This window comes from Lepisosteus platostomus, chromosome 25 (genome assembly GCF_059453375.1).
Source record: "Lepisosteus platostomus isolate fLepPlt1 chromosome 25, fLepPlt1.hap1, whole genome shotgun sequence".
NCBI classification, from domain to species: domain Eukaryota; kingdom Metazoa; phylum Chordata; class Actinopteri; order Semionotiformes; family Lepisosteidae; genus Lepisosteus; species Lepisosteus platostomus.
Window position 1 is genome coordinate 16371269 of NC_142635.1, and position 27284 is coordinate 16398552.

General features: G+C 48.7%; 3 protein-coding genes and 1 non-coding gene across 7 annotated transcripts; 2 read left to right on the forward strand and 2 right to left on the reverse strand.

The window, feature by feature from the left end:
* Window positions 1-268: 268 nt before the first annotated feature.
* Window positions 269-9219, reverse strand: nkapd1 (NKAP domain containing 1). 2 transcript variants are annotated; one of them, XM_088619088.1, is made up of 7 exons: window positions 9005-9219; window positions 8130-8177; window positions 7852-7928; window positions 6761-6864; window positions 5642-5788; window positions 5270-5323; window positions 269-4824 (listed from the first exon to the last, which is right to left on the reverse strand). In XM_088619088.1, the coding sequence occupies exons 2-7, from the start codon at window positions 8137-8139 to the stop codon at window positions 4407-4409; spliced, it is 810 nt and encodes a 269-aa protein (XP_088475214.1). In that variant the 5' UTR covers window positions 8140-8177; window positions 9005-9219; the 3' UTR covers window positions 269-4406. The 2 variants fall into 2 exon arrangements, with proteins under 2 accessions (XP_088475214.1, XP_088475215.1); XM_088619089.1 differs by lacking the exon at window positions 8130-8177.
* Window positions 9220-9297: 78 nt separating this feature from the next.
* Window positions 9298-16267, forward strand: pih1d2 (PIH1 domain containing 2). Of its 2 annotated transcripts, none has more exons than XM_088619087.1 (6): window positions 9298-9428; window positions 11507-11696; window positions 13325-13448; window positions 14229-14462; window positions 15505-15785; window positions 16040-16267. In XM_088619087.1, the coding sequence occupies exons 2-6, from the start codon at window positions 11514-11516 to the stop codon at window positions 16172-16174; spliced, it is 957 nt and encodes a 318-aa protein (XP_088475213.1). In that variant the 5' UTR covers window positions 9298-9428; window positions 11507-11513; the 3' UTR covers window positions 16175-16267. The 2 variants fall into 2 exon arrangements, with proteins under 2 accessions (XP_088475213.1, XP_088475212.1); XM_088619086.1 differs by having other exon boundaries at window positions 9299-9428; window positions 15502-15785.
* trnag-ccc (transfer RNA glycine (anticodon CCC)) lies at window positions 13739-13809 on the forward strand. Its single transcript has one exon. It is a non-coding gene; the product is annotated as a tRNA-Gly (tRNA).
* Window positions 16268-16486: 219 nt separating the features above from the next.
* On the reverse strand, window positions 16487-25921 carry dlat (dihydrolipoamide S-acetyltransferase (E2 component of pyruvate dehydrogenase complex)). 2 transcript variants are annotated; one of them, XM_088619083.1, is made up of 14 exons: window positions 25475-25921; window positions 24218-24319; window positions 23931-24055; window positions 23337-23493; window positions 22896-23022; window positions 22303-22496; window positions 21747-21885; window positions 21225-21292; window positions 20837-20938; window positions 20607-20714; window positions 20224-20342; window positions 19813-19975; window positions 19427-19563; window positions 16487-18902 (listed from the first exon to the last, which is right to left on the reverse strand). In XM_088619083.1, exons 1-14 carry the CDS (start codon window positions 25724-25726, stop codon window positions 18773-18775), a joined length of 1923 nt encoding a protein of 640 aa, XP_088475209.1. In that variant the 5' UTR covers window positions 25727-25921; the 3' UTR covers window positions 16487-18772. The 2 variants fall into 2 exon arrangements, with proteins under 2 accessions (XP_088475209.1, XP_088475211.1); XM_088619085.1 differs by having other exon boundaries at window positions 20837-20935; window positions 25475-25920.
* Between the last annotated feature and the right edge of the window lie 1363 nt (window positions 25922-27284).

Below are 27284 nucleotides of genomic sequence, written 5' to 3' on the forward strand. Positions count from 1 at the left end.
TTTAACTGTGTTGGTAACCCAGAGTGCTTTGGTAAACTGAATGTGTCACTCAATAAGTCATTTGGTACAATACAATAGTTTTGCATGCATTAAAAATGTCTCCTGGCCATACATTAGTGAATAACATCATATTCTCATATTTAATTCTACCCACTGTAAATGTAGCTTCTGTGCCCTGTAGCTACGTACCCTGATCTAAACACTTCTTACAGCATTTCCTCATGTAATAGGTTCTCTGGACTGCACAGACATCCTCATTAAAGCCAAACACGGATGGTTTTTTTTAACGCATACACAGCATTACAGTATAGTACAGTAAACACATAAAACTCCCAACAACAAAAAAATTGGGATATTTGTACCTGGTTTATGACTTCCTGCAACTTGAAAGGGGAGCTGCAACTATGCTATTTGATTCACACTGCCAAAATGTTTCTGAAGGACTTAATTCACACTTCAAAAATGTTGGGAAAAGAAAACATTCTTTATTGTGTTGATGACGATTTCTTCTCCTCCAGTCTTATTCTGTTCACAATTTTGTTGGGAACATTTTCATTGAAAGGATTGTACTACACTGTATCGTACTCAACCACTGTGGATGATATTCTGGTACTTTGTCTTGATCTGCTTCTAGGTCCTCCTATTGTGGCCCAGCTACTGTAAATCCATAAATTACTGCTGCATGAAAACAATATTGTACAACTACACAATATCTTAAAGAGGAGCTCCTCTTCAGGGCCATAATAATGTAAATTAAGTAATTCCCCACCCAACAGATTCATGCTCACTCAATTTTTTTTTCTTTCTTCAGATATTTCACTGGATTTCATAATTGACTTTAACATCCAATTCAGCAATACTTTGCCAGGTGTCTTCCCTGGCTTTTGCAGCAGCTACAGAATAGCTCCCTGCACTTACAACAGCTTTTATCTTCATAGTTTTCCAAAAAGACCCTAAATGTATTGTCACTGGATTAAGACGCACATTCTTTCCCAGTGGTGTTGCTGGCGTGGATGAAGGAATCGATACTCAGCCCTCCTTGCCTACTAAAGTGTGGCATGAACGTGCAGTTAGTCAGATAGTTTGAACCTGAGTTACTGTAACTGGATAACTTGAACCTGAGTTTGCCTTTGTGAAACGGACTTAACCTGAACTCAGTTATCGGGCAAGTTCTATCTGCATAATGTGAGAATTAGTTGAACTTGCTTCGTGAAACAGCCCTACCTTTCTTATGTTCTAAGGGGGCAACAGGTTCAGACAAAATGGCAGCCCCCGTCTGGACCACATTCCCAGAAAGCCGAGGGAAAAGCTTATTGAAAGAAGCTGATGCCTCAAATCACCTGCCCAGCTGCTGGAAGACGGCTGCGTCAGGTGACAGTTTTAAAACCAGCAGAGTGAGATGTACAGTCTGAATGACAGAAAGCAGATCCTCTATGATAGGCAATCGCCAGAGGGAGCAGGAGCAGCCAACAGCACAGAGGAGCAGTGTGAATTTTTGGAATTACTTTTGGAAGTGCTTTCTGGGCCTTTAAGCTGGAAGCAGCCTACCTGCCTGCTACAGTATGTTAGAGACTGGAAGAAGTTCAGTTAACTGAGCAAGGAACTAGGTTTAAAGATTGGTTTCCCCTCACATTGTAAAGAGCACTTGGTGTATACCTTACATTTGTCATATGTGTCTATATTTCTGGGCCTGTCTATCTTCCTTTTTCTTAAAAGGATCTTTGTTATCGTTTTCCTGGACAGCTGGGCAAACAGACACAAAAAGCAGACATACTGTAAGTGCCCTTTACAATGTGTGAGATAAGCAAAACATATAAAACTAGTTCCTTTTTCAGCTGCTAACTAAACTTTTTCCATTCCCTAACTTAGGCAGTTAAGCTACTTACTAGGTTAAAAAACTTCACAAAAAGCACATCCAAAAAATAACTCCAATTCACTCCTTTTCTTTCTCCTGTTGTTAGTTGCTCCTGCTCCAACACTGTCCAACACTGAGAATCTGCTTTCTGTCGTACAGACTGTACATCTCACTGACACAGACCTCTGCTTCCTAGGTTTTAAGATGTCACCTGACTAATGGCCTTCCAGCAGCTGGATTGAGGGCAGGATGCCACTCCCCACCCCTGTATGAGGAATGTGGTTCACAAAAGCTGCCATTTTGTCTCAACCTGCTGCCCTCTTATAGAATGTTTTGCAGAATTATTTTTAAAATTAGCAGAATTACTTAATCTTGCAATATTGTTGTCGTTATCTTTGCTCCTGATTTGTATAAGAAATATTGTAGAAATTCAAGATCTTTCAAATACATAGTAGATATGTCATGAGCCCCATGCTCAGAAAAAGGGCGATTTGCAGTAGTTCCCTGAGGTCAATCAGCCCGACTCTGAGATTTTAGTTTAACATGATTTACCATGTGACAGAAGGAAGGTGCAGCCTGTTGGTTAAAAGCACCAGACCGTTAAGACACAACACGAACTCCAGATGAAGGAAAGCTTACAGATTGCCCAGGGCAGCTGCTGCAAAAATAGAATGATACAGGGAAAAGCCATAAAAAGGTGGCAACATAAACTCCACAATTGCTTTGAAGACATTGTAAAATATTCAGTCTCATTTTGTTATAGCACTCATATCATTAAAAAATCGACTAATTCGTGAGGGATATACAGATTGCACATAATGCCACTGTGATTGGAATTCAGCCTGGATACTGGTGTACTCTTACTCTATGAATGGACAAAGCAGTTGAAGTTTAATGGCAAAGTAGTTGGACTAGTTGGACAACCTCTACTAAGCATGCAGCCAGAGTTGAAACTGCAGGTCAACATGGAAAAGGTCAACCCACTCATCGTCCAACACAATGTTCAGCAGATTAAAATGAGTTCTCTTTTGCAGAAACCAAGGAGCGTCTGTGGTGGGAGCAGCAGTACAGAGCCTGCAATGTCGGCGTGAAACCCTGTGACGCTCAAAAGGCCAGAACAAGGCAAAAGATGAAAATAAAACTCTTCAGTGCTAAAGACTGTGACACAGACAGCCAGAGACAGAGGGCAAAAAGGGAATTAGGGCTGTAGGCTATACAAAAGTTTGTTAAAAGATTCAGACGATAACATTCACCAAACTACAGCCAATTGTTCTAGACAAAATTGTGTAATTAGAAATCAATTAAAAGAAGATATGGACAGTCACACAACACACACCACTGACCGGCAGGTTGAAACAGTGTTGAGGACCTGAAACACCTGACTAATGGTTCCTGCAGGTCACTATTCACAGACATGGGTCAGACTGAACCCCTCTGTCCTCTCGTGTCAATCGCACTCTGCATACGGGGGGTTTTCCATGTACGCCATGTCAGTGTCAGCCCAAAGGAAAAGGACTCTCTGGACTCCGGAATGGCAACAGGTGAGGTGGGGTGGGGAGGGATCCCCGAGAACAGCTGGAACATGATGGTCTTGTCACCTGAGCGCACAGCATGACAGCACATCGTGTCAAACACTTTCACAAAGTGGTGACAGCAATACAAAACACACAAAAATCAAAGCCACCTGTAGACCTATGCCAACACAAAGTTAAAGCACTTGTCTTGAGCCCTGTCAGGATGCATTATGGGAAGACTGCAATGAAATGATGCTGCCTGCTGGGAAGCAGTGGGGGACCCCTGGGAATTGGCTCCACTTTACATTTACATTTATACATGCCAACTGACATGTCCACAAGCTCCAAGAGGACACTACAGAAATTCACCATGTTTAGTGGCAAACCCATTATTGCCCACACAGGTGGGATGTGAAAGCTGGGGCACACGTACACAGCACCCCCCCAAGTGAAGTGAGAGAGGTGACACATGCTCCTGCTTGGGTCCGCGCATCGGCAGCCGTTCCAACATCTCGACCGCCAGAAAAAAATTTCTCTCACCGAAAACAGCAGGGGGCTTTGGAAATAACAACACAACAACAGTAATTATAAAGACGTGCCGATAGCAAGGCTGTACAAAAACACTGTCATTATTGTGAGAGGCAGCTGCACCAGCGAGCCACATGCCAGCTGAACCAGGGCCCAGAACCAGGACACGGACAAGGACAAGGCCTCAGACAGAGAACACCTGGGCTGAAACAAAAAATCCCTGAATGGCTTCTGCCTAGTTGAATGGACACTGTGCCAAACAGCACAAGCACTGGCCATCACACTGAGTTTACACCTGTCCTTTCTTCCCACACCTTTTAAAAACTCCAGAGCTGAAAAGTTTCACAAAAACAAGGTCTCTGTGGTGCTTGCACCCTGCACTTTGTTCTTCCTGATTGTGCGGCAGGGACAGCAGAGCCCCTCTGTTTACGGAGCTCTCCCAAGGGGGAGAGAGCGAGAGGAGATCTGGACTGAAAGCAAGGGGCTGCGTGTCGGAGGCCCTCCGCTGCTCAGTCCTCAGAGCTGTCCTCCGACTTCTCCTCGTCCGCCACCTTCCAATTCCTCCTCCTCCTCTTCCTGCGCAGCTCCTCCTCGTGCTCGCTCTCCGCCCGGGCCTCGTGGGGCCTCTTCCTGCGGCCGCGGGGGGTCCCTCCCGTCTCCTCGTCCTCCGAGCTGCTGCTGCTGCTGCTGTGCGAGTCCTTCCTGCCACCCGGGCCCTTCTCCTTCCTCCTCTTCCTCCGCTTCTCCTTGCTGCTCTTCTTCCTGCGCTTACCCGGCTCCTCCTCCTTCTTCCTCTTTTTGGCCTTCTTCTTCGTCTTCTTCTTCAGCGTCTTCTTGGAGCGCTTGCGTCGGCCCGACTCGGGGCTCGCCGACCTGGGCGCCTTCTCTCGGCGGTGGATGTTCTCGCCATCGCTGCACTGCTGGTCACTGGGAGAGACAGGGGTGACAAAGTCAGTGTCTCTCAATTGACAGGCCGATCATGACCGACTGGGGAGCAGATGTATCCTTGGAGGGCCAGCTGAAGTCTTCCTGCAGATACTGGATTGCGATAATATTACAGGAGTGGGTCACACCCTCTCAACTCCCCTGCCATTTCACTTTAGCCCCAGCTATACTGTAAAACAGGGAAACGCTCCAAGAATTATCCACTGCTTTTACATTCACGAGACATACGTGTATGTGCCATGACATATAGTCTATATAATACTTGTCCTTTGTTAAAATAAAAGGCACAGACACTTGTTGCTGCAAAAAAGGACCATAAAACCAGATCCCGCTAAGAGTATGCAGTGTAACAGACTGGGTACATTTTACAGGTAAACCCTGAAGGGGATGAGTCTGCTGCACAGTACAGAATTGTGGGGTTTCTTACCTGTCTGTCTCAAACTCTTCGGGGTAGAGCTCCTTAAAGCCACTGTGGCCCCACCTGGAACAGACAGCAGCGTGTTGTTCAACATCACTGAGCACAGCGCTAGGAAACAGGCAATTGCACAAACCTGTATGTACAGTAGATGTACCTATAAGGGACACAGCTGGATTCCATGAACACTAGATCAGACTAGGAACTAGTCAGAGTGGTAACAGTTACCCCAGATAATATGAGGAATGCCGTTTACATTGCAAGCCGCTGCAGCTACTGTAGTAAGAAAATGTTTGTGCATCAGGAGAATCAGCCTTCTCAATGCGCCTGCGCTGACATGTCAGCGTCAGCTGTTTTAACGCGGATGACTGGCCAGACACCAACCTGTCGGGGTCGCCGGCCTCGAACTCGTACAGCTTCTTGGTCCAGTGGCGGGCCTCGCGGACGTCTCCCTCGGAGCTCTGCGCCGTTGCCGCCCCCCCGTCCCCGGCGAGCTCCTCCTCGTCGAAGCCGTCACAGCGCATGCGGCCCCTGACACACCAAACAGCACAAAATTACCGTTCCTCCTCGCAGCTCTGCACGGCCAGTTTCAAAGGATCGGGAATCGTGCAGGGGTCTCAAAACAGGAACTGGAACAGAAAAGCTGGAACCAGACCCAGATCCTGTGTGAGTGCGCCCTAAGCAGGAATGTAGAGTCAGTGATTTTGAACGACAGACAGCGACACAACCTGGCCTGTGCTGATAGCATCCTGCAGGACCTCCTGTCCAGGGCACTGGACACTTTTAGAAATCAATCAGTCCAAGTTCTCAGGAAAAGCTCCCCATGCATTGTTCAAATCTTCATGAAGGTAGAATTATTACTGATCCCCATTTGTAGAATCAATAGGCTAAAAGCCTCTCTCATTGGTTAGTGTTTTAAAAAACTCTCATTCATTTAGCATCTCTTTAAGCCCAGTAATGTAGTCTTGGACAGAACCCTTGTTAAACAGAATGCTTAATAGGATATTAAATAGAATTTGCCTTTTTAAGTTGTTTTGTGTCTTGAATATAAGGAAGCAATTCTATATTTTCTATGCAGGTTGAAGGCAGGTCTCTGGTAGCTCACTGTATTGTAAATAGCTGTATATAGCCATGAAGACCATGTGCTGTTTGCTTGTGTAGCTATAACAACATAAATATTTGTCTTATTAAGGTCCCCCCTTTTACTCTATTACCAAGCTGTGTTGGAGAAGCTAAGAACACACATGCTGGTAATGCTCGGTATTCCCTTAAAATCAGGGTTGTTATCATTATTGATATTAGAATTTGCTATGTTTTCAGGACCTGATTTTTGGATTTTAATTTGACAGCTCCTTTTTTATACACCCCCCCCATTTATAGTACAATACTTTAGGTTTCCTGTAACTTATATAATACTGCAGGGTTGTCTTTCTAGGAAAGATTAAGAACACTATTGAACACCACAGCCTGCTGTACAGAGCTCTTATTTAGGAGGATGCAAACCTGCTCAGGTCATGATCCAGCTTTCGTCGATGCCATCTGGCATGATCACCCAGCGTCTGGCGCTCCTTCTCCCTCATCTTCCACATCTCCGACTCCTCCTGGATCTGCCGCACCAGGAAAGAAGGAGACAAACGCAGGTGTGGTTACAGCTCGGCACACCCTGATCACCAGCACCACAGCCTGACAGGATCTGGCAGGATCTTATAATCATAAGAGTAATAATAATTGGAGTAATAATAATACTGGAGTAATAATAATTGCTTACACTTATATAGCGCTTTTCTGGACACTCCACTCTTCTTTCTGTAAGTAAGAATTCCATTGTACCAGTACCGGTTACATATGGCAATAAAGTTCAAGTTCAAGTTCAAAGCGCTTTACAGGTAATGGGGATCCCCTCCACCACCAATGTGCAGCCCCACCTGGATGATGCAACGGCAGCCATAGTGCGCCAGAACGCTCCCCACACATCAGCTATCAGTGGGGAGGAGAGCAGAGTAATGAAGCCAATTCATAGAGGGGGATTATTAGGAGGCCATGATTGGTAAAGGCCAATGGGAAATTTTGCCAGGACGCCGGGGTTACACCCCTACTCTTTTCGAGAAACACCCTGGGAGTTTTAATGACCACAGAGAGTCAGGACCCTGGTTTTACGTTTCATCCGAAGGACGGCGCCTGTTTACAGTATAGTGTCCCCGTCACTATACTGGGGCATTAGGACCCACATGGTCCACAGGGTGAGCGCCCCCTGTTGGCCCCACTAACACCGCTTCCAGCAGCAACCTTAGTTTTGTCCCCAGGAGGTCTCCCATCCAGGTACTGACCCGGCTCACACCTGCTTAGCTTCAGTGGGGCTGCCAGTTGTGAGTTGCAGGGTGATATGGCTGCTGGCGATGAGGACGATTCTGGATTGGGGTACCGTCTGGGTGGGTTTTCTGTGGTGTTCCGGTTTCCACATTCATAAACAAATCCATGCTGTCCTGGTTAACTGACATCTCTAAAGTCGTGCGTGTGTGCATGTGTGTGTGTGCGTGCGCCCTTGATGTAGTCTGATTAGTAGCACCTGGAGTACCTGATGAACTCCTGCTTACCTTATTATGAGCATCTGTGTGACGGATGACATTTCGGAGAAGCACCTTTCCCATAGGAACACGAGACATGATCAAACCTATACAGACAAAAATGTAAATACACTTAGCCAGGGCAACTTCTTTTGCTAACATGCAAGAAGATAGAAATTTCTTAATCAAGGACCCTGGACTTTGAATTTGCACCCCAAATGTACAGTCGTTACAGTTCAGTTTCATGCCCCAGGTTTTCACAAATTAGCACTATCAAAACACAAAACATTCAGGCGTCTGCTGAGTACCTGAGCTCATACAGGTCCACCAGCCAGCAAAGGTTTTCAAGCATCATGCTGGAACAACAGACATCACACGCAAGACCTCAGAAGCTGATTATCATATGAAAATTCCAAGATTTGCTATTACATGTGCTGAACGTGAATCTGTTGGGACAACTGACACCTAGCCTAACCAGGAATATTCTAAAGATGGTCGCAAAGAGGACTGTTGTGAGTTTATTGAAATGTCTCTACGCTGGAAAAATCTTTAAAAGTCCCTTTTCAAAGCAACAACTCTTCAGCGTGGCAGAAAGGCTCAGCCCAACTGCACTGGCAGTGCTTAAGGTACCCCAAAACCCTCCTATACTCACAAACCCCCATGACTCTGGTTTTGAAGACGTTCATTTTTACTTTTACAGGAAAACACAAGTCTATAGCCCACTGGTATAATGTGGTAAACAATTTGCTTCATGAATACAGCGGTTTGATTCCCTGTCCGCTCCTGGAAAAGCACAGGGAACTGTTGACTTTATTCCCGTGTTGAGACATGCAGGCGAAAGCCTAGCTGTTCCCACTGAGAGCTCCCACACAATTAAGTAACAAAGAGACAGCAGTAGCGCACACACATTTTTCACGTGTGTGACGAGCTCCTGTAGAAGCTGTTTCAGGCTCTTTTTAGGCTCAGCAGGAGCAGTTTGGTAAAACGAAAAAGAGGGGCTCCGTTATCGCGAATTCCCAAACTTTTCATTCGTGTCTTTCTGTTTTAAATGCGGAAATTGTACCGAGTTCCATTTTCGTTTTAATACCGCCTGCCAGCTTCAGTTGACTGAAGGATGAATACCATTAAAATACCAAGATAGTGCATATAAATTGATTTTGTTAATAGGCTGTTAAAATCTTACCTTTTTGTTACAGTAATTCTTTGTCCTTAAAACAAATCATGTTATTTCATCCCACTGACTTCCTCCGCTTCTCTGTTGTTTCACCGGACGTTGTTGTCATTGCTTAAACGTCCCATCCTGTTTTCCTCGCTAATAAAATATATTGATATAAGATAGCAGTTAGGAACAATGAAACACGGTAGCACCCTGCGGTACATCGGAGGAGTAAACTGAGAATAATGTAAGCGGATACATCCATTTCGGCATTGAAAGAGACTGCATGACAGAAGAGTGTAAATCGAGGTGGGAACCAATATTTCCAGCCTGAGCTCCCACACGGATTGACGGACTGCGTTTCTATAGTTACCGAGAAGCTACAACAGAAAGGCATAGACGGGAGGTTGTGGGAAGATTTGAAAATCTCACCCAAATATCGCACACCAAGGTAGGCAGCATTTTAGAGCAGGACAAATGTGCGTTTGTATAGAAAAAAATACATTAATGTGATTGACTTGCAGCATTTTTATTTTCACTGTTATTTTTTCTTTTCTGTTTTTAGTAGCCTAATAATTATAGGCAATATATTATCGAAGTTAATCCCGAGTTATACGTCTTCATAATATGTATATATCATGAAAGGTGCTGCAAAGGAGTCACTGTCTAAGACACATTTTATATTTGCAAAGCCTCATAAAGTCGGAATATTTCCATGCCTAAATATATTTCCAGTGCAGTCCAAAGACAGTGACACGGGTATTGTTGTTTTGGCTCTGTACTGCAGCACGTTGGATTTGAAATGAAACAATGACTATGGGGTTAAAGTGCAGAATGTCAGCTTTAATTCAAGGATATTTACGTCTGTATTGGGTGAACCGTATAAGAATCACAGCCCTTTTTATACATAGCCCCCCCATTTCAAGGGACTAAAAGTAATTGGACACATTAACATCATCTTAAATAAAATTGTCATGTTTAATACTTGGTTGCAAATCCTTTGCAATTGATGACTGCCTGACGTCTGCAACACATAGACATCACCAGACGTTGGGTATCTTCCCTGGTGATGCTCTGCCAGGCCTGTAATTCAGCCATCTTCAGTTCCTGCTTGTTTCCAGGGCTTTTTGCTTTCAGTCTTGTCTTCAGGAAGTGAAATGCATGCTCAATGGGATTCAGGTCATGTGATTGACTTGGCCAGTCAAAAACATTCCACTTTTTGGCCCTGAAAAACTCTACAGTTGCTTTAGCAGTATGTTTGGGGTCATTGTCCTGCTCCAGGTGTAGCACCATCCAATGAGTTTTGAGCCATTTGGTTGGACCTGAGCAGATAAGATGCTTCTGTACGCTTCAGAATTCATCCTGCTGCTGCCGTCTGCAGTCACATCATCAAGAAAGACAAGTGAGCCAGGTCCACTGGCAGCCACACATGTCCAATCCAGGACACTACCTCCACCATGTTCCACAGATGAGGTGGTCTGCTTTGGATCATGAGCTGTTCCCTTTTTTTTCCACATTTTCCTCTTCCCATCACTCTGGTACAGGTTAATCTTCGCCTTATCTGTCCATAAGACTTTGTCCCAGAACTCTACAGGCTTTTTTTATGTATTTTTTAGCAAACTGTTACCTGGCCTTTCTGTGGCCTTTCTTACCAGGGGTTTGCATCTTGTGGTGAACCCTCTGAGGTTATGCTGGTGTATTCTTCTCTTTATGGTAGTTTTTGACACATTTATACCTACATCCTGGAGAAGGTTCCTGCTCTGTTCAACAGTCGAAAAGGGGTTTTTCTTCACGATTGAAAGTATTCTTCTGTCATCACTTCTGTGGTCTTCTCTGGTCTACCAGGTCGTTTGCTATGCTAAGCTCACCAGTGCGTTCTTGCTTCTTAATGTACCAAACAGTTGATTTTGATACACCTTCTGGCTATGTGATTGATTTATTCAGATTTTTCAGCCTCATGATGGCTGTGTTAATGACATTGACTCTTTTTTGGTCCTCATGTTGAGAGACAACAGCAACAGACTCCAGACGCAAGTGTCACACGAAGAATGAACTCCAGACCTTTTCTTAGCTCTCTTGTGCACGAACTAACGATGCAACGGCACACAGCTGGCTAAGAAACAACTGAGCAGACAGTTGTCCAATTCCTTTTGGTCCCCTAGAATGGGAGGACAATGTACTGTATAAAAAGGGCTGTGATTCCTATATGTTACATCCAATATAGATGTAAATATTCTACAATTAAAGCTGCCATTCTGTACTTTAACCTCATAGTCATTGTTTCGTTTCAAATCCAATGTGCTGGAATACAGAGCCAAAACAACATATATTCTGTCACTGTCCAAATACTTATGGACTGCACTGTGCTAGATTCAGGAATGACAGTGTGATATCTTGGAAGAGAACTAGATATATATTTTCTTGACTGAACATGTGCTTATTAAGTTTTCATGTGATGAAATTGTATGTCTGCCCAGTACCAATTCCCTCTAGAAGAAGAAGGGTCACCTGTGTCCGTTTCCCCCACAGGCGCGACATGGCGGCTCCGTGCTCCCAGCAGGCCGTGCTGCAGCGGGTCAGCCAGCTCTGGTCCCTGCTGGACGACCTGTCAGAGAGCAGCCCCGAGGGCTACCGCAGGTTCATCCAGCAGCAGCTGAAGGACGGGGCTGATTACTACAGCAGCCCTCAGGCTCACTCCTGTCTGCGCACTGAGATACTGGTACACACTCCCCCGTCTCACTCCTGTCTGCGCACTGAGATACTGGTACACACCCCCCCGTCTCACTCCTGTCTGCGCACTGAGATACTGGTACACACTCCCCCGTCTCACTCCTGTCAGCGCACCGAGATACTGGTACACACTCCCCCGTCTCACTCCTGTCTGCGCACTGAGATACTGGTACACTCTCCCCCGTCTCACTCCTGTCTGCGCACTGAGATACCGGTACACACTCCCCTGTCTCACTCCTGTCTGCGCACTGAGATACCGGTACACACTCCCCCGTCTCACTCCTGTCTGCGCACTGAGATACTGGTACACACTCCCCCGTCTCACTCCTGTCTGCGCACTGAGATACTGGTACACACTCCCCCGTCTCACTCCTGTCTGCGCACTGAGATACTGGTACACACCCCCCCGTCTCACTCCTGTCTGCACACTGAGATACCGGTACACACTCCCCTGTCTCACTCCTGTCTGCGCACTGAGATACTGGTACACACTCCCCCGTCTCACTCCTGTCAGCGCACCGAGATACTGGTACACACTCCCCCGTCTCACTCCTGTCTGCGCACCGAGATACTGGTACACACTCCCCCGTCTCACTCCTGTCTGCGCACTGAGATACTGGTACACACCCCCCGTCTCACTCCTGTCTGCGCACTGAGATACTGGTACACACTCCCCCGTCTCACTCCTGTCTGCGCACTGAGATACTGGTACACACCCCCCCGTCTCACTCCTGTCTGCGCACTGAGATACTGGTACACACTCCCCCGTCTCACTCCTGTCCGCGCACTGAGATACTGGTACACACTCCCCCGTCTCACTCCTGTCCGCGCACTGAGATACTGGTACACACTCCCCCGTCTCACTCCTGTCCGCGCACTGAGATACTGGTACACACTCCCCCGTCTCACTCCTGTCCGCGCACTGAGATACTGGTACACACTCCCCCGTCTCACTCCTGTCTGCGCACTGAGATACTGGTACACACTCCCCCGTCTCACTCCTGTCTGCGCACTGAGATACTGGTACACACCCCCCCGTCTCACTCCTGTCTGCGCACTGAGATACCGGTACACACTCCCCCGTCTCACTCCTGTCTGCGCACTGAGATACCGGTACAGACTCCCCCGTCTCACTCCTGTCTGCGCACTGAGATACTGGTACACACTCCCCCGTCTCACTCCTGTCCGCGCACTGAGATACTGGTACACACTCCCCCGTCTCACTCCTGTCTGCGCACTGCTATACCAGTACACACTCCCCCTGTCTCACTCCTGTCTGCGCACTGCAGTACTTGTACAGACTTTTTTTACACCCCAGTAGGTGGAAATCGCCTTACATAATAGGAATGCAGTTTTAACACTGTACAACCCCAGAGCTCCAATTGCAGTTTGCTGTCAGATGTACCTGGGGATCAAAGTGAGGAAGAGGTGAGAAAAGAGATGATTTAATCATCAACCACAAGGTGTAATATTGCAGAGCCATACCAATGAAGTGCGAGGGCTCGGCAAGCAGCAGCTCAAACCATATAAGCAGTATTCACGCTGGTCATTGCATTCCTAATATTCTGGCGAGTGCGTGCAGAACACCCTGTTTCAAAGCTGTGCTGTGTCCTGCAGGAGCCAGAGGAGGGCGTGCTCTATGTCAACGTGTGCAGCTGGAAGCGGGTCCCCGCTCCGGAGTCTCACTCCAGCCCCGTCCCGCTGTGCGCCAGCAAGCTCACGACTGGAGCTGAAGGCAAAGGTACCACCACTCCCCTGGTCGCGCCGCTTCGCGATTCAATTCCAGAAGGAAAAACAAACCCACCATGTTTGCAAATGAGTCAATCCTAGTTGAGAGTGCATTTGAAGAGAAATAGCCTGTGTGTTGCAGCTCAGTGGTCAGCATTGCTGCTTTACAGCGCTGGGGCCTTTGTTTCCCTTCTGGACCAGGGGTGCTGTGTGTGTGGAGTCTGTATGTTCTTCCCATGTTCACATGGGGGTTTCCTCGAGGGGCTCCAGTTTCCTCCCACAGCCCAAAAAGATACCGAGTCTACGCCAGTGGTGTAGTGGTATCATACAAGATTCCCATTCTTGCCACCCGGGTTCGATTCCCGGCTGGCGCATAAAAACGACGCTTTTGGCGGAGAGGTGGTTCTGTGGCTAAGGGTCTGCGCCTGTGGCTGGAAGGTTGCCGGTTCAAATCCCGCAGCCGGCAGAGGAATCCTACTCCGTTGGGCTCCTGAGCAAGGCCCTTCACCCCAGCTGCTCCAGGGGTGCCGTACAATGGCTGACCCTGCGCTCTGACCCCAAGCTTCTCTCCCTGTCTGTGTGTCTGTGTGTCTCATGGAGAGCAAGATGGGGTATGCAAAAAGATAATTCCTAATGCAAGAAATTGTAAAGGGTTAATAAAGTGATGATGTTATTACCCTGCCTTGTGTCTGTTGCTTACTTGGGATAGGTTCTGGCCTATCAGCAACCCTGTATTGGATAAAGTGGTTCGAAAATGGATGGATGGACCTGTGTGTTTTTTAATCCCTTAAAGAGGTGTACAGTGTGATTGATGTGGCGTTCAGTCCCGAGACGCTGCGGAGAGCAGAGGGCGACGGTGAAGAGAGGGACCAGCTGCTCCGCCTGGCCTTGTTGTACGCTGAGCAGAACCACGGGCTGCGCCTCTCACCCTGCTACACTCTCACCAGCGCCAACATCAAGGGCCCCACCCAGAGGATGAGAGACCGCCTGGCCACACCTCTCGATACCTCCGCCCACAGCGCTCCAGGTAACCCACCACTTTAAGGGAGCAGCCCAGCTGGGTTTAGTGCTGGGTAGTCTGGCTGGAAACCACTTAAAAATATACAGACATGCATAAGCCCCACCCCAGAACAGCAGCTCACATTGGTATAGGTCTTGCAGTACATAATGTATACACAGTAGACAGCTCCAACTTAAATACATTGTCTCTGTTCACCACACCATACGAGGCTTTTAGAATTATCTCGAGCTAGAATGATGATCGAGGGAAAACGAGCTCATTTTAACACTCCTCCTCCGGCCACCTAAGGACAGTGGTTCACCGCCCCCCTTGGTGTACAGGCTAAAATTGTATTTAAACTTTTTTAAAATGTTTTGATTTCAATTGTTACTTGACAGATTGAAGGTCATATGATCCAAATTCACATTTGAACTTTGGTGTATTTAATTTAAGAGCTTGTCTCAAACATTATCAATGTGAGCTCTGATGCTGCATATTTGTCACAGGTTTTGAAATTCTCAGCTCTGTAGAAGATAAGGCACAATGCAAGTCACTTTCAACATTGAGTCTGTTGTGGTGCTTATTTCTGGTCATTGAAAGCACAGAAAATCCGGTCTTGCATCAAAGTTAGCTGACTGAAGATGCCCGAGAGGGTAGTTGTCAGGTTTTAATTCCAAAAACAGTTCTTGGGCAAGGACTGACCTTCATAGACAAAAGGATTTTTGACATTTTGTTTAGATTTAGCTGATTAGTAGCAAATTCAAGGCAGTGATTTGAGAGCGAGTCCTACTTTTCTACTTATAAATTGCTGTAAAAAACATTGCCTTATAGAAAAATTTAGTACATATTTAGGTGTACATAAAAAGCTCTCGTGCCCTTCTTTAGGTCCTCAGGTGTCCCCTTGGGGCCCTGCTGTTGAGGGAGACCCTTATATGCCACATTGGTGCCAAACTGCTGCCTTAGATTAACAGCTGGACGCCAGTCGAGTTATGATGTACTGTAGGATGTAAGGCACTCAAACCAAGTTCACGTTCAGCCTATGGAGAAGACTGTCCTTTCTTTCCAGAAGAAGGGGGCTCCCTGCTCCAGCAGATCTGTGCACTGCAGCAGAACAAAGAGAAGGAAGAAGAGAAGGGGTGCAGCCAGCTGTTCCCTCAGGAAGTCACAAATCCAGCAAAAGGTGGTCTGATCCAGGAGCTCTCAAGTACGACGACAGTAGCACAGCCTCAGGAGCCCCGCTATAAGCTTGCGGTTATCCAAGACGGCGAAGGGAGACCCCACACTCTCCAGCTGACTGTGGACTTGCCTGGGATCAGCTCCATCTCTGAGTGCAAACTGAGTATCTCCCAGGCACGTGGCACCAGTCCCCACCCTTCCTCTACATCACTAAGTTCACCGCAGCAGTGGGCTGTTAAGGGAGTGCTGGTCACAGTCAGTTCTGGTAACTTGCTTGTGCAACTCCTCAAACCAGCACATTACTATTGGTATTCCATTACTGAATAATTACCCATTTGTAAGCTTAGGTATGTACAGAGTTTCAGATCAGAACAATAGCAGCTGGAAGCAGTTTGTTCTACATCATGACTTTTCAGTTTCTGTTTTAGGATGACGTGCTGATCGAAGTGGAAGATCTGTACCATCTCCAGCTGGACCTGCCCGAGACCGTGAACGAGGAGGCAGCCAGTGCCACTTTCAGCAAGAAGACCCGTATACTGTCTGTGACTGTGCCTATACTATGATCTGTATATTTTTTGTGCGTAAGAATTCAAGAAGCCCATTGGTATCATCTTTGCTTTTGGTGGTGAACTAAAGCTGCAAAAATCTTTACTCCACTCCTACCCGTGTTATATGGTCAAAAGGAGGAATGGTTAAGTCTCTCACACCCGCCAAACATACATTCAGAAATGCATGAAAGACTTGGGATCTTGTATGGGTAAATGTAAAACTTCATCTGACTGAACCATGCCCACTATAAAAACACTGCACACTCCAAAGGGAAGAGTCTGGCCTTTTAGGGCCAAGTTTCTACAAAAAAAACAGAAGCTGCTTGGTCCAATTGAAAACCTTTAATCTCCATTTTACAATACCCATTGTGCGCAGTATATGAACAGGCCAAATTTAAGGCTGAATCAGATTACAAAAGCATAAACAATGAGATCACACAGAGTCCAGAATTCGTGCAATTATCAACAGTACATTTGATGGACAGGCTGGGTGAGAGGATAGTTCACTTTTTTACAGATAAATCTTACAACCAGCTGGCTTAATATAAGCTGTACTATTCTGACTGAAGTTCAGGTGCCAAATACTAAACCTCAGTATTTATGCTATGAGCAGGCTTGGAAGCCTACATTGTAATCAGACCCCAGTATTTTCAGGATACAGCTATAGAACAAATTACTTTGTTCCCCCCCCATGTCTAGAGAAGGGATGGATTGCACACATACAGCAGGAGGAATTCTGGGTTGTTTGATGTTTAGACACCAGCTGCTGAAGCAAGAAAGGCTAGGTCCCGCCTGTCCTGTGGGGTGTGGTACAGGCAGGTATTTACAACGAGAGGGCAAGGGAAGGGTACTAGGCTGCAGACTGTGGTCAGGCCTCAGCAGAGGCTCATTACTGCTCACAGCAGTGTCGCCTCTCAGGATCTGGATGCACATTTTACAGCATGATGGCTTTGGAGGAACACCCTTCACAGAACAAAGCAGTGTGAAAATGAGTCCTGTGCAGGGATTTAACAATGTTGCATCCGTCGAGTCACAAGGTACACAAATGTTGGTTTTAGCATTGACAATTTACAAGGAGTGTTAAAGTCAGGAAGAAAAGTCACAGGTTTGTCACAGAATACACAAATCCGGCCTTCTCCACAAAACGGATGCACAAGCTTTGTAGGCATTTCTGGATTCAATTCAAATACACTTTTATAGTTTACCCATGAATTCTCTTATTTTATTAAGCTTCTCCTTTTTTGCTCCTCATGATACAATGACCACCATGAAACTTTGTACCACCATGTTTACATTGGCTATTAAAAATTCAGCACTAATTCAATAAAGTTTATTTAAACACCTGACCATTTTAAATAGCTAGGTTACCCAGCAGAGATAAAGGTTTATCCCACAAGCTCTGAACTTAATTAATAGACAGTTAGCAAGTCCTGTAGGTGAGCTGGAATAAATTTTCATCCTTTCAGTCCCTCTGTAGCAGCTTAACCAGGTCCAGTGAGAACGTGCGTCTTATAAACAATTGAAGACAAACGCTCCAAACCCCCTTTCACACTCAAAATATTTAAATAAAAGCAATGCAGTAACAGTGCAAGATCTGGGGTGAGAAACCAAATCGGTTCACATAGGATCAATCCCAATCCAGGCATCAAGTCCATATGGAAAGAGAACAGATAGGCACAGCAAAGATGAGGGAACAAAAAACTGAAGGACCACTACACACCCCCCAACACCAAACGTGAAGTCCAAACTGGAAGTGTTGCAACAAAGTAGTGCAGTTTTAAGAAAAGTCAGCTTGACTGAGGGAAACCCTGGATTACTGCTCCAATGCACCACACACTAAAAGTACCATCTGTAAGGACACTAACCAACAGACTGACTTCCAGACTCAGCTCAACAGAAACTGCTTTCCAAGGTCAGGGGGATCAGCGGTCAGGAAGGGACTGTTGCCCTTGTGGGGTGATAGACGTTTAGACTGAACCCACCCGTTGGAGCAGGGGGACAACAACTGCAGAGATGGGCTCTGCTCTGTCCTGACAGACCTGCTTAACACAGCAGGTATCTTCCAGTGAAGGCAGCACAGAAACAGGAGAGGAGAAAAATCAAAAGAACCAAATATGAGCATTTTCCTCTTTGCTATCTAACACTTGGCAGAATTTGGCACTCAAATCCCACTGTAACCCCACCATCAGGGTAGTTTCAACTTGGAAGCTGTAGCCAAGACAATTTTTTATTCCCAGCCTTTATAAATATTTAAAACGAGAGACAAACATCAGCACAGGTCGGGGATCCTGGTTCAGGCCAGTATTGAAACTGGTTTCCCACCCCTCTCCACCAGTGATTTATGGAGCTCCAATATATTCAAACCCTCCCCCCCCCCCCCTCTAACATGGATACAAGGATTCCTATCCAGAGCTGAAAGCTGTACTTTAAATCTGAACGGTACCCGTTTCAGGACTGGGTGCTTCTGTGTGCGCCTGCCGTCGAAAAGCTCAGTAAATCATGACCAGGTGAAGGGTGGGACAGACAGGGGAGGGGTGAAGACAGACACTGATCCCACAAGCTGCGCCCCCGTCGGTTTCCTCCTCCTGGTGGGGGGGCAGTCACCCTGGAAGGTTACAGCAGCATGGTGACGGGCTTCTCCACGAACTTCCTGAACTCCGCCAGCCACTGGGCTCCCACAGCGCCGTCCACCACCCTGTGGTCGCAGCTCAGCGTCACCGCCATCACGTTGGCGACGTCGAACCTGCACACGACCCCAGACACACAGGCCCAGCATCTCTTTAAAAATGTCTTCGAAGGCTTGGGAATGAGTGTGGAAGAAAAATCTAACTGGAGACCCAAGTTTAGAAGGAAAGCTAACCCTAACCTTGGAGCTTATCAATACATATTTGTCCCCATGTCAAGATCTGTATTAAATCAGGAGGTTCAAAAGCCCTCATGCACACATCGCTCTTCACTGTGCAAGTACGTCGACTCAAAGTCGCAGAGGAGAAATAAGCTAAGTAAGGGGGAATCGTACAGAGAATACTAGTCCTGCAAAACACAGGGGCATCATCGTTTTATAGAAATGAACCGTTCTCCTCTTCCATCAATGTTGTAAATTATGCTTCTCCACTGACTGGCAGGGGCTGGAGATCAGCAAAGTCAACAGTCAGCACTTCACACCACTCTTTCAGACTGGGAACAAGCCCACACCCCGTCCACCCCCCCAGTGACTTTCCCACCTTGGCCAGCACAAGGCCGGGCCTTCCCCCCATCCAGTCTCACCCTTTCTCGTTGTCCGCAGGCAGGAGCCGCTTCTCGGAGCCGCCCACAGCCAGGATGCAGGCCTGGGGAGGGTTAATGATGGCGGAGAAGTTCTTGATGCCAAACATGCCCAGGTTGGAGATGGTGAAGGTGCCGCCCTGAAATGGAAGACCTTTGTTTTACAGTCACGACCATGATAGCATGTCATGAAATGTCAGGAGGGAGAAAGATACTCATGGTGCATTTCACCTTCACCTTGCACTAAAGGCAGCCTTTATAAATGGGTAAATCACTTCTGAATGAAGGCTCTGCATCTATATAAGTGTTCTTATTAACTTGCACACCTAACAAACTATTTTTACAGGGATGCTACAGAATTCAACCCTTTCAATCCCCCCCCCTCTCACCTGGAACTCGTGTGGCTGCAGCTTGCCCTCTCTCGCTCGGGCCGCCAGCGCCGCCACGTCCTGGCTGATGGAGGCCAGGCCCTTGATGTGGGCATTGAACACGATGGGAGTGATGAGGCCGTTGGCTGTGCTGACAGCGACGCTCATGTCAACCACATGGTTCCTGCAGGGGGAAGAAAGATGGGGTTACACAGGAGCGTGCTGGGAGGGAAAGCAGCCTGCCTTATGTGGATGCGAGCACAGACCCAGAGCCCGTGCACGGAAAATTTGGCAATCTTCCGAGAATACAAGATGGGAATCGAATTCAGCACCAACTAGTCAGGAAACTATACCCAGCTCGTCACATCCCATGATGGGGAGATCCAGAAACCGAAAGGGTCATCAGAGTGTGGACAGAAGTAGATCACTCACTGGCGAATAACCGTGTCCATCCAGGAGGAGTTGGCCTCGGGCACCTTCACACAAGCCAGGGCCGAGGCCTTGATGATGAAGTCATTCACCGACAGCTTGATGTTCTCAGCCTTCAGCTCCTGGCAGAAACAGACATATCAGCAATTTCCACCCAGCAGGCACAAGAAGTCTGCCTTTCCTAAGCCCAAGACCGCACTTGTGTCAAAAGCACTCAGCACCTTTGCATGTTTAAGGCTTACTCCTCTCTGCTAAAAACACTGCCTGTCCTCTTGGCGGGAGCTCTTTAGTAAACAAGAGCAAATGGTCACATATGAATGATTTCAGTGCCTAGGCTGCAGGGAGTGTACCGAGCTGTGCATCCAAGAGCCGGAATCACCTCTCACCTCATTCAGCTCTTTCCTCAGCTCCAGCACCTGGTCCATGTTGATGTCTATAGACAGGTAGTAGTGGGGGATGGTCTGTTTGGACTGCATCAGCCTCTGGGCAATCACCTGCAGGTGAACACAGAAGCCTGGTCAGGAACAGACTAAACTTGGCTAACAGGAGGAAAAAAAAAAACAAAAAAACAAACTTGGATTTTAGAATCCAAGATTCGTTTCTTCTCCATCCTTACTCTGCGGATGTTGCCTATGGGGATGTCAGTGAAGGTCCCAGCTGGCACAGCAGGAGCAGGGGGAGCACCAGGGACAGGGGCCACAGCAGCCGCTGGAGCCTGCCGAGAGGAAGGAGACCGCGCTCGTCACCCCAGTGCACAGAGCGATTCTGCTCCAAGACCCTTTCGACAATCCCAACTCCAGACTGCAGCAGATTTCTTCTTCAAAAGACCTCCAGCTTTAAATTGCGTCTCCATCTGGCCAGGTATCAAACCCATGTGCAAATGAGCCCGAAGGCTCGGACAGCTGACGAGCGACTGTGTTCTGGAGCACAAGGGAAAGCACGCGGCTCTTGTCCATTCCGCAACGATACGCGCCTCCTGGGAAAACTGGGATGGCCACACTTACCGGCGCAGCCTTGGGAGGCACGAAGCTCTCGATGTCTTTCCTGGTGATCCGCCCGTCTGGACCAGACCCTGTTGGAACAAGACAAGACGGTCATGGTCTTCTCCATGGCTCTGTACCGACTGCGCCCTGGTTGAGGTCACAGAAAACCATTCCGTTCGGAAACGGGTGGATTCAGAGTTAACACCAGCCGGGACAGAGCATTCGGTGGCGTATCAGTGCTGGAAAATCGCTTTAACCAAGGTACTGCACACACAAACATCTCTACCTGGCCAACACAGGGTAGCAGGGACGAGAGGGAACCAAGGCACGTACTGGTCTTTAAAAAGTCCACCTACATCAGGCTTTCTTCTAGCATGAAGCTCTGCTCTCTGCCCAAGCCCGATTCCCCCCCCACAATATATTTGGATTAAGTACAACTTTACTTGCAAGTGACTACATTGTACTTTCCTGTAGTATGGGGACCAACCGGCACCTCACCGATGCAGAGACTTCAGACAGTGTCTCTCCCTCCCACTCCCTTACCTCTGACCTTCGCCAGGTCGATGCCTTTCTCGGCTGCCAGCTTCTTTGCCAGGGGGCTGGCGAAGGCCTTGGCACCCGCTGGGGGCACCGGTGTAGCGGCGGGAATGGATTGCTGGGACAGGGGGGGTACTGCTGCCACCTGAAACACAGCACAGTGTCCTCACCCAACTACTCTTTCTGCACATGCATCTCAACTCGGGACTGCAGCCCACCTTCCCATACGACATTACCAGAGTTAAAAGGGAAACCCCTTCACCTGCAGCTCTCAAGAAGCACAGTTCTCCACTGCCGCTTTAATAAATGTGGGTTTGAAGTTTCGATCATTTGAAACGGCCACCTGCTCCACTGTGGCCCTTCCGTTATACACTCCTCCGTATTGGACGAGGGTCCGTCTGCGTTTTATACTCTGACCTTGCTCACAGTGGATTACATTTCTCGCTGAACTATTACCTCCAGGAACCACTGCACAGCTGAAGTCCGCTAAACCATTTCAACCATTTCTGAACCAGGGTCAAGCCCCACTCCAACAGACTGGGCTGGCTGATGGCTCCCTTACCGGGGCTGGAGCAGGAGCAGGGGCCGGAGGGGGGCTCTTGATTTCAGCCACCCCAGTCTCCACGTAGTCCGCAAAGGCGCCGATGTCAGACTCCTTCTCCACGATGATGCACAGAGGGGTGCCCAGGGGGACGTCCCTGGTACCCTCTGAGACCAGCACCTTTGCCAGGAAACCCTCCTCCTGCACCTCGAACCCTGGGGGAGGGTTACACACAGCAGAATCAGAAAGGAGGGATACATGTAACAGCTCTAGGAGGGTGCATGTATAATTAACCACAAGGTGGCTCTCATTAACCATCTCTGAGGCTCCTGCAAGCAGAAACTGAGCTAAACTGGAGGGGGGGGGGGGGGGGGGGACTTCAAGTGAGGACACTCAAATATCAGATTTGTAATACACTGTAGATTCTGTAACTAAACCAATCTCTATTGGCACAGGCAGGGCAGAGTCAGCACACGACAGATTTGACACACAGCTGTACCGCAGTACTGAATGGAGCCTCTTTGATTCAGGAGTCTAAGACTCCTCGAAGGGTCAGTGCTGTGCCCAGGCCCCGGCAGCGCGTCGATGTCGGCGTGGGCGCCCAGCGGCCTCACCGATGGTGGCCTTGTCCGTCTCGATCTCAGCCAGCAGGTCCCCCTCACTCAGCTTCTCGCCCACCTTCTTCTCCCAGCGCTGCACGGTGCCCATGGTCATGGTGGGTGAAAGAGCTGGCAGCAGGACCTGGCAGGGGCACAGCACACCCAGGCAACGTCAGGGGGCACAGAAACAGGAAGTTCAGTTCCAGTTCCTTCATAAGGTGCTTTGTAATCACCAGCATTATAAGGGTGTCAAGCATCTAAAAACGCAAAGCACCGCCAAGAATCCTTTATAAAAGGAAGCTTAGTGGACACTCTCAGAAAGTGGGGGCCCGCGATGAAGTATTTAACTTCCACTTCTGTACTGGAGAGGGGAGTCTCCTGAACTCGCTCTCCTGCCGCGTCGCTCGCGGTAAAGGCATCACCGCTGCTGCTGCACCAGCCAGGCGATGCTCCTACCTTCATGTGCGGGGGGTAGGAGCTGCCGGGCGGCTGTGGGGGGCCCGCGGCAGGGGGGGGAGGGGCCACCGCCGCCGCTGTTGCTGCTGCTGCTGGGCTGGGGGGTGCAGATGCCATGTCCAGAGTGTAGTCTTTGAAGGCAGGGACGAGGTCAGGGCTGCAGGGAGGGCAGAACGAGCAACAGCATGTCAGACACAGGCTGCCCACAAACACAGCAAGCAGGCAGGCAGGCAGGCAGCCCCACAGACCAGCTACTGCTTCTGCCCAGAGCCCTTCCTGGGGACACTCAGAACAGCAGGACCAGCGCTGGGCACTCAACTAAAATCCACAATCGCTCGCCTAGAAGCTCAGCAACTCTGCTTGCAACCCAAACTCCTGCAGTGCTTCGCAGACGCCACTCAACATCAGTTACAGACCGTTTCCAAATTCTCTGCAAACCTGTCTTGTCTCCTCATTAACAGCAGTGCCTGAGAAGTGCTAGAGTCCTGAAAACTGCAGGATTAGACATCGGGCTTTTCTTCCCAGCTATTTTAAAGGCTACGATAGTTCTTCGCTGCCTGATCCAAGACAGGAAAGCGGAAACGGGAAGTTTACCTCTCCACAGTTATACAGATGACGCCACCAATGGGCACGTCCCTGGTTCCCTCTGCCACCAGGATCTTCGCCAAGTAACACTCCTCCAGAATCTCAAAGCCCACCGTGGCCTTGTCCGTCTCCACCTGGCGAGAGAGCGAGTGTGGGGTTAGAGCACGCGAGACCAGGACGAGGCAGGTGTGAGAAAGGAGAGAGATGAAGGGAGAAATACAGACGAGACAGCATGACCAATGGCTCTGCCCAGCACTGTGCAGCCACGGGACACAAGAGCAGTCCTGCACCCTCACCTCGGCGATCAGGTCCCCCTCGCTGATCTTGTCCCCCTCTTTCTTCTCCCAGCGAGCGATGGTGCCATTCTGCATTGTGGGGGAGAGTGCGGGCAGCACCACCTGCACAGAGCCAAACCACACCGTGACAAAGAGAACTCCTCCGTGCACAGGCGCACTTACTGTTAAAGCGCGCATTCAACCTCTCCATCGAAAACCGCAAGGCTGCTCTCTTCTACAACACCCTGCTCATTTGTGTCCTATACTGCTGAGCGATTTATTTTGGGAAATTGGGCCATTTTATTTTAATGCAAAGGAACAAGTTAAAGGTTTATTCCATGCTGAAAAGAGAAGAAATGGCAGAGCACAGTGCAGGACACGCCCACAGCCCTGTCCAATAGGAGCCAGGGGCATGCATAGTCAGGTCCAGGACGCCTGCTCTCCACACACAGGGATGCCAAGACTAAGGCAGGGGAGCAGTGTGGAGGAGCAGTCAGGGCAAGCTGTGGGTTCGAATCCCCACTGAGGTACTGCTGCTGTACAGAGGCAAGGGGCTTCACATCAACAGACTTCTGTAACAATCCCAGCTGTCAAGGAGGACAGGACAGGACAGGTGTGCACTTATTTGAGGATCAAAGCAGAAAGAATGCGTTACTGGAAGTCCGGAACAACTGCAAAGCCAAGTCATTGAGGCGAATACTCCGGCATCATCCAAGACAAGTCTGGATGAGGTCCCCAGAAGATATTAGCTACCGAAAAACCACATGAGCTAGACGGGCACTGAACAGCTGATCATCAGAAGCAAACCTCGGAGCCTCGCTCTCAGGTGACCTAAAGGGACACCTGAAACAAGCCGTTTATGAGCCTGAACCGCAGGGAAAGAGTAGCTCACACTGGAGAGAATGCCCCGTGAGAAAGGTCAGCTCTCGGAGAGGAGCTACGGCCCGGCCCGGAGCCCAGCGGCCTCAAGCTGCAAGGTGACACGGACAGCCGGCCGCGCAGCGCGGAGCAGAAACACTCGGGACAGGAAAGCCTGCCGTTAGCGTTGCTAAGCAGTTACCCCGACTTAGCACCGTGGCGCAATTCGTGCCAAGCACTGGAAAGGTGGAACATTTATGTCTCCGTGAAAGAAAGTTTAGACTTGTTTGGCAGCCTACACAGCGCCATTTTGTCCATTCCTAACGCTGCACCACACAGTTTGGGAGCTCTATACAGATGCACACGCCCGCCCAGGTGGGCGAGCAGGAAACCGTCAAGCCCGTCTGGGAGAAGCCTTACCTTCTGGTGGGGCGGCAGGCTGTACAGCCGCTTGCCTTGGCAGCTCCGTGCGGACAGGTAACTCTGCAGAAACCCGCCCCTGCCGCAGGTAACCGCGGTGGCGTAGCACACGGGCCGGACCCGGGCCGAACCTCCGGAGTGGTACCTCCTGAGACGGCAGGACCCCGGCCGGGAGCTCATCCCGGGGGCCGAGCCGGGGCCGAAGCGGGGGACCCGCACCGACTGCCGCAACCGCACCGCCCAACGCAACATTCCGAGCTGCTCGCTTAACGGCGCAACACCAAGAAGTTCCCCACTCTGCAGAAGAGCTGGCCTTTTAATGCTTCAGAGCCGACAGCCTTAATGCCGCTCCGGTGTCCCCCAGTTTATAACGAGAGTCCCTCCCTCACTTTCCAATGACCTCCCCGTCTCAAAACATCTCGCTTTACGGCTTACCCGCAGCACCTAGGCTCCGCCCACCAGAGTCGTGTGAGGTCGTAAAGCTACGCTGTCGTCAAGCAGCGCGTCTCTGCCTCTGCACAGGCGGGAGGGGGCGGTGTCGCTTTTTATAGGACTCAGCTTTTGCGACTCTGACCTCGACGTCCTGTTGAAATACATTAGCTAATAACTACCCTACTGTGTTTCTCTGATATTGTTGTTTTAAAATATCGGTCTTGGTAGAGCTCAGTAACTCTACCAGTAACTAAAGATGTAGAACAGATCCCCTCCGCGTTCTCTTTTTTCTTGCGTTGTGGTTTTGAAAAGAACCTAAACCAGTGGGCAGGCATACATCGATTGAAAACTGTCAATTCAAAATTGCGTTGTGCGATGGCATGAATAAAAAGTATCTTCTATGTATTCTATAAGCTATTGATAAGGCAGCTTATATCGCACGTGTAGCTGATCTAGATACAAGGTGAAACAACACAGAAATGTTCTCGAACATTGCGGCGTGACCTGGGTTCGATTCCGGTCGGGGGCACCTTTTGCGAGTTTAAATGTTCTCGAGTTGTCGAGGTTTTGTCTTCTTCCTCAATAGAGGGTAGATGCTGTTTATAAAGAACCAACATACGCTTTGATTTTAAGCAAGTAAAACCGGAAACACTGAGGCCCTGCAGGCAATACCGAGACTCTGTTGCAGAGCATCCAGCTCAACTGAATGTCCACGAGTGACAGAACAGCAGTAGTTCCACCTGTCGCCTCCAGGGGGCGCGCAGACACCGCTGTATAAACAGTGTGAAGTGGCCTGGGAAGCACCTTTAACTTCCTTTAGAAGTTGCCATGAAATATCGTCAGTGAAGTAAAAATTAAGGAACTTTTGCAGAATAAGCTGAACAATAACAGTGTGTCTTGGTTTCCTATGATGTATCGGACTGATTCTCGAAGCAGGCGTCTTGTGAAACGTCAGTGTCCCGGGTATCTGCCTGCGGCTCTGCTGGGCGTGTGAAGCAGCAGGTTCGAATCGAGACTTGTGCCAGCGAGCGGTGCAGTGTAGGCCTCGTTCGCGGCTCTTCTGAAACACAGTGACAGCAGGGGGGCGTTTCTACAGAAACCAAGCGTGCAACGCAGGCTGTGAGCACTCAGGCCAGAGGGACCAGACAGGCCCGTTTTTAAAAAACATGCACTGATGTTCTGCCTCTCTACTGCACACCTCCTTGTCAGGATACTCCAGGATCATAGGTGGCATCAGGCCTGGCACTGAGATGAGAATGACAGCGAAACCCAGGAGACAGCATGCAGGAGCAGGCATAGTACAGCTGGGATCTGGCCTGAGGAGTCAGGCCTGCAGGTCCTGAAGCAGAAGCTCTAATGTTCATAGAGTAAGTGAGGA

Excerpts from the sequence above, each read along its gene's own strand:
- nkapd1 (XM_088619088.1), bottom strand. Across the intron at positions 6,865-7,851 it reads ACACAGATGCTCATAATAAG|ATCCAGGAGGAGTCGGAGAT; the intron begins GTAAGCAGGAGT and ends CTGGTGCGGCAG. Across the intron at positions 4,825-5,269 it reads GAAGAGTTTGAGACAGACAG|TGACCAGCAGTGCAGCGATG; the intron begins GTAAGAAACCCC and ends TGTCTCTCCCAG.
- pih1d2 (XM_088619086.1), top strand. The coding sequence starts at position 11,514 with ATGGCGGCTCCGTGCTCCCAGCAGGCCGTGCTGCAGCGGGTCAGCCAG. Across the intron at positions 13,449-14,228 it reads GACTGGAGCTGAAGGCAAAG|AGGTGTACAGTGTGATTGAT; the intron begins GTACCACCACTC and ends AATCCCTTAAAG. Across the intron at positions 15,786-16,039 it reads GCAAACTGAGTATCTCCCAG|GATGACGTGCTGATCGAAGT; the intron begins GCACGTGGCACC and ends TTTCTGTTTTAG.
- dlat (XM_088619083.1), bottom strand. The coding sequence starts at position 25,726 with ATGTTGCGTTGGGCGGTGCGGTTGCGGCAGTCGGTGCGGGTCCCCCGC. Across the intron at positions 22,497-22,895 it reads GACGGACAAGGCCACCATCG|GGTTCGAGGTGCAGGAGGAG; the intron begins GTGAGGCCGCTG and ends ACCCTCCCCCAG. Across the intron at positions 20,715-20,836 it reads CCATAGGCAACATCCGCAGA|GTGATTGCCCAGAGGCTGAT; the intron begins GTAAGGATGGAG and ends GTTCACCTGCAG.